The sequence below is a fragment of the Cibotium barometz genome, chromosome 10, assembly GCF_041138505.1.
Source record: "Cibotium barometz isolate CiBa-2024 chromosome 10, ASM4113850v1, whole genome shotgun sequence".
NCBI lineage: Eukaryota > Viridiplantae > Streptophyta > Polypodiopsida > Cyatheales > Cibotiaceae > Cibotium > Cibotium barometz.
This window is the reverse complement of record NC_141055.1, coordinates 48342684-48344743: the sequence shown is the minus strand read 5'-3', so window position 1 is coordinate 48344743 and position 2060 is coordinate 48342684. Positions and strand designations below refer to the sequence as shown.

The following is a 2060-nucleotide window of genomic DNA, read 5'->3' as shown; positions in this document are numbered from 1 at the left end:
TATGACATTAGACACCTTCAGGCTTCTCACATATAGTGAGATCATACGTAGCTTATTAATGACGCAACATTCACGACGGGGACAAATGGATACGTAGCTTATTAACGACACAACATTCACAACGGGCACACAGGAAATGTGGGATTATCTTGAGGTGGGGATGGAGGCCAAGTAGAAGGAGGTGCCTTTGCACTTGGCGTTGTTGGAACTAGAGATGGAGAGGATGACCTTGCACTCGTGATGGGAGATGGAGATAAGGGCGCTAGACTGATGGCGAGGGCGAATAACAGCTGACGGACATGCTGGTGCTCCACACAGTTTGCCATGTGCTGGTGTTAGCACCATTCCAGGTGTAGAGGCGAAGAAAACCATCCGAATCAAGAGTTAATCTGCTAGCGTTGCCATAATCCGAGCTATTGTACAGTACCAAAGATTCCTCACGATTATCAGAAAGATGGATTAAGAAGGAGCCCTGTGAATTAAGCTCGGCATAGACAGGGCCTGGAGCGAGCCCACCGCTGCGTTGGGTGCCACTGGCCCAGCATGGGATTTGCTGGTCGACGGTGCCTTTGTATACAACTAGGTTCTCATCTTCTTGCAGGATGAGCTGAAATGGGTCGGGGAAAGGGTTCGTGGGCGCCGCCCAACTCTGCAGGACATTGTCCGTGTACAAGAACTGGCTCGGCAGGAGTGTATTGGTGGGGTGCTGGAAAGACTGCCAAATGGGCTGCGAGTTTGCGTTGTAGAGGACAAGGTTTCCTCCGTCTGTGAGATTTGCGTAGGAAACGCCCATGTGCTGTGTCTGGGTGGCCCAAGTGATAGCAAGGTTGGTGTCTTGGGAGACGAAGAGGATGAGGTCTCCTGAAGCGTCCAGCTGCAGGAGGGCATCACTAGCTACATAAGAGCGTGTGGTGGCCGTCCACACTAGGCCGTCCGCCGATGGTCCGACGCTCTGGTACCAGATGGCGAGGTAAAACGAGCTGGTGCCCGCGCCGCCGCCCACCTCGGCAAAGCCCAGGGCAAACAGTCCGTTCCGAGACACCAGGGTATCCTTGCCTGCGAGCGTTGAGGTGAGGCTCAGACTATACAGGGAACTGGAAGCTGCAAATGAAACAGACTGAGACAGAAGGAAGAGCAAGAGCAGGCGGCCGCAAGTAGCTGCTACCATGATGTAGAGAGAAGACGGTATCTACTACGCATCACCAAGCTCATAGGGTCTTTTATAATCGATTTTCACCTCTTCTACGGAGATGGGAGCCTTGCAGGCTCGCGATGGATCCCAAGGTCCTCATCTTGTCTTTTTGCACACCAACTTATACACACGAGGAAATGTTACACAAGTAGCTGCTGCTATGTAGAGAGAAGACGGTATCTACGAGGCTCATAGCGTGGATTTCCACCCCCATGCCGCCGGCGACGTTGACTCCCTATCATATATTCCACGGCCACATCTTGCACAATGCACACCATAGTTTGTCAAAAGCAACCGTTTTCAAAATATATATCAGACCGAATACCCGGACAGAAGGGCCCTTTCACACGACCAAGCTAACTTGGCCATTGGCTTAAGTAGAAAGAGAAGCCAGGGTCGCTTGGAGGAATCACTGCAAGACCAACCGTCTCGATAGAAATACCCAGACCTGGACCGATCTTAAAGCTTACCTCAGAAAGAGGTTTTGTCCTCCAGGCTTCCTTGAAACTAAAATGAATGAGTTCTTAGAACTAAAGCAGGATAGCCGGACAATTGAAGAGTACCATCAAGCTTTTGCCCTTCTCCTCAAATATTCTCCACAATTGGATGAAGAGCAGCTGATGGCTAGGTTCATTCGAGGAATGAATGAGCCATTGGACACCTTAGTAAAGAATGCCAAACCTGTCTCAATGGCCGAAGCAATAAGAATGGCAAAGGAATTTGCCAAAGCCTTTGTAGTTAAGGTCCTGCCAAAGCCTACACCCTCTAATTTTAAAAGATTCCAAACCCAGGGAAGTACTTCAAACTTTCCACTCCCAAAGAGGCAACAAAATCAAGATGCGGGAAGATTCAAAAGTGAAGGAAGACC

The 2060-nt window shown here is 50.0% G+C and overlaps 1 protein-coding gene across 1 annotated transcript; it reads right to left on the bottom strand.

The window, feature by feature from the left end:
- Positions 1 to 262: 262 nt before the first annotated feature.
- Positions 263 to 1168, bottom strand: LOC147635004 (G-type lectin S-receptor-like serine/threonine-protein kinase SD3-1). The gene has a single exon (XM_086803335.1). The coding sequence runs from the start codon at positions 1166 to 1168 to the stop codon at positions 263 to 265; it is 906 nt and encodes a 301-aa protein (XP_086659461.1).
- Between the last annotated feature and the right edge of the window lie 892 nt (positions 1169 to 2060).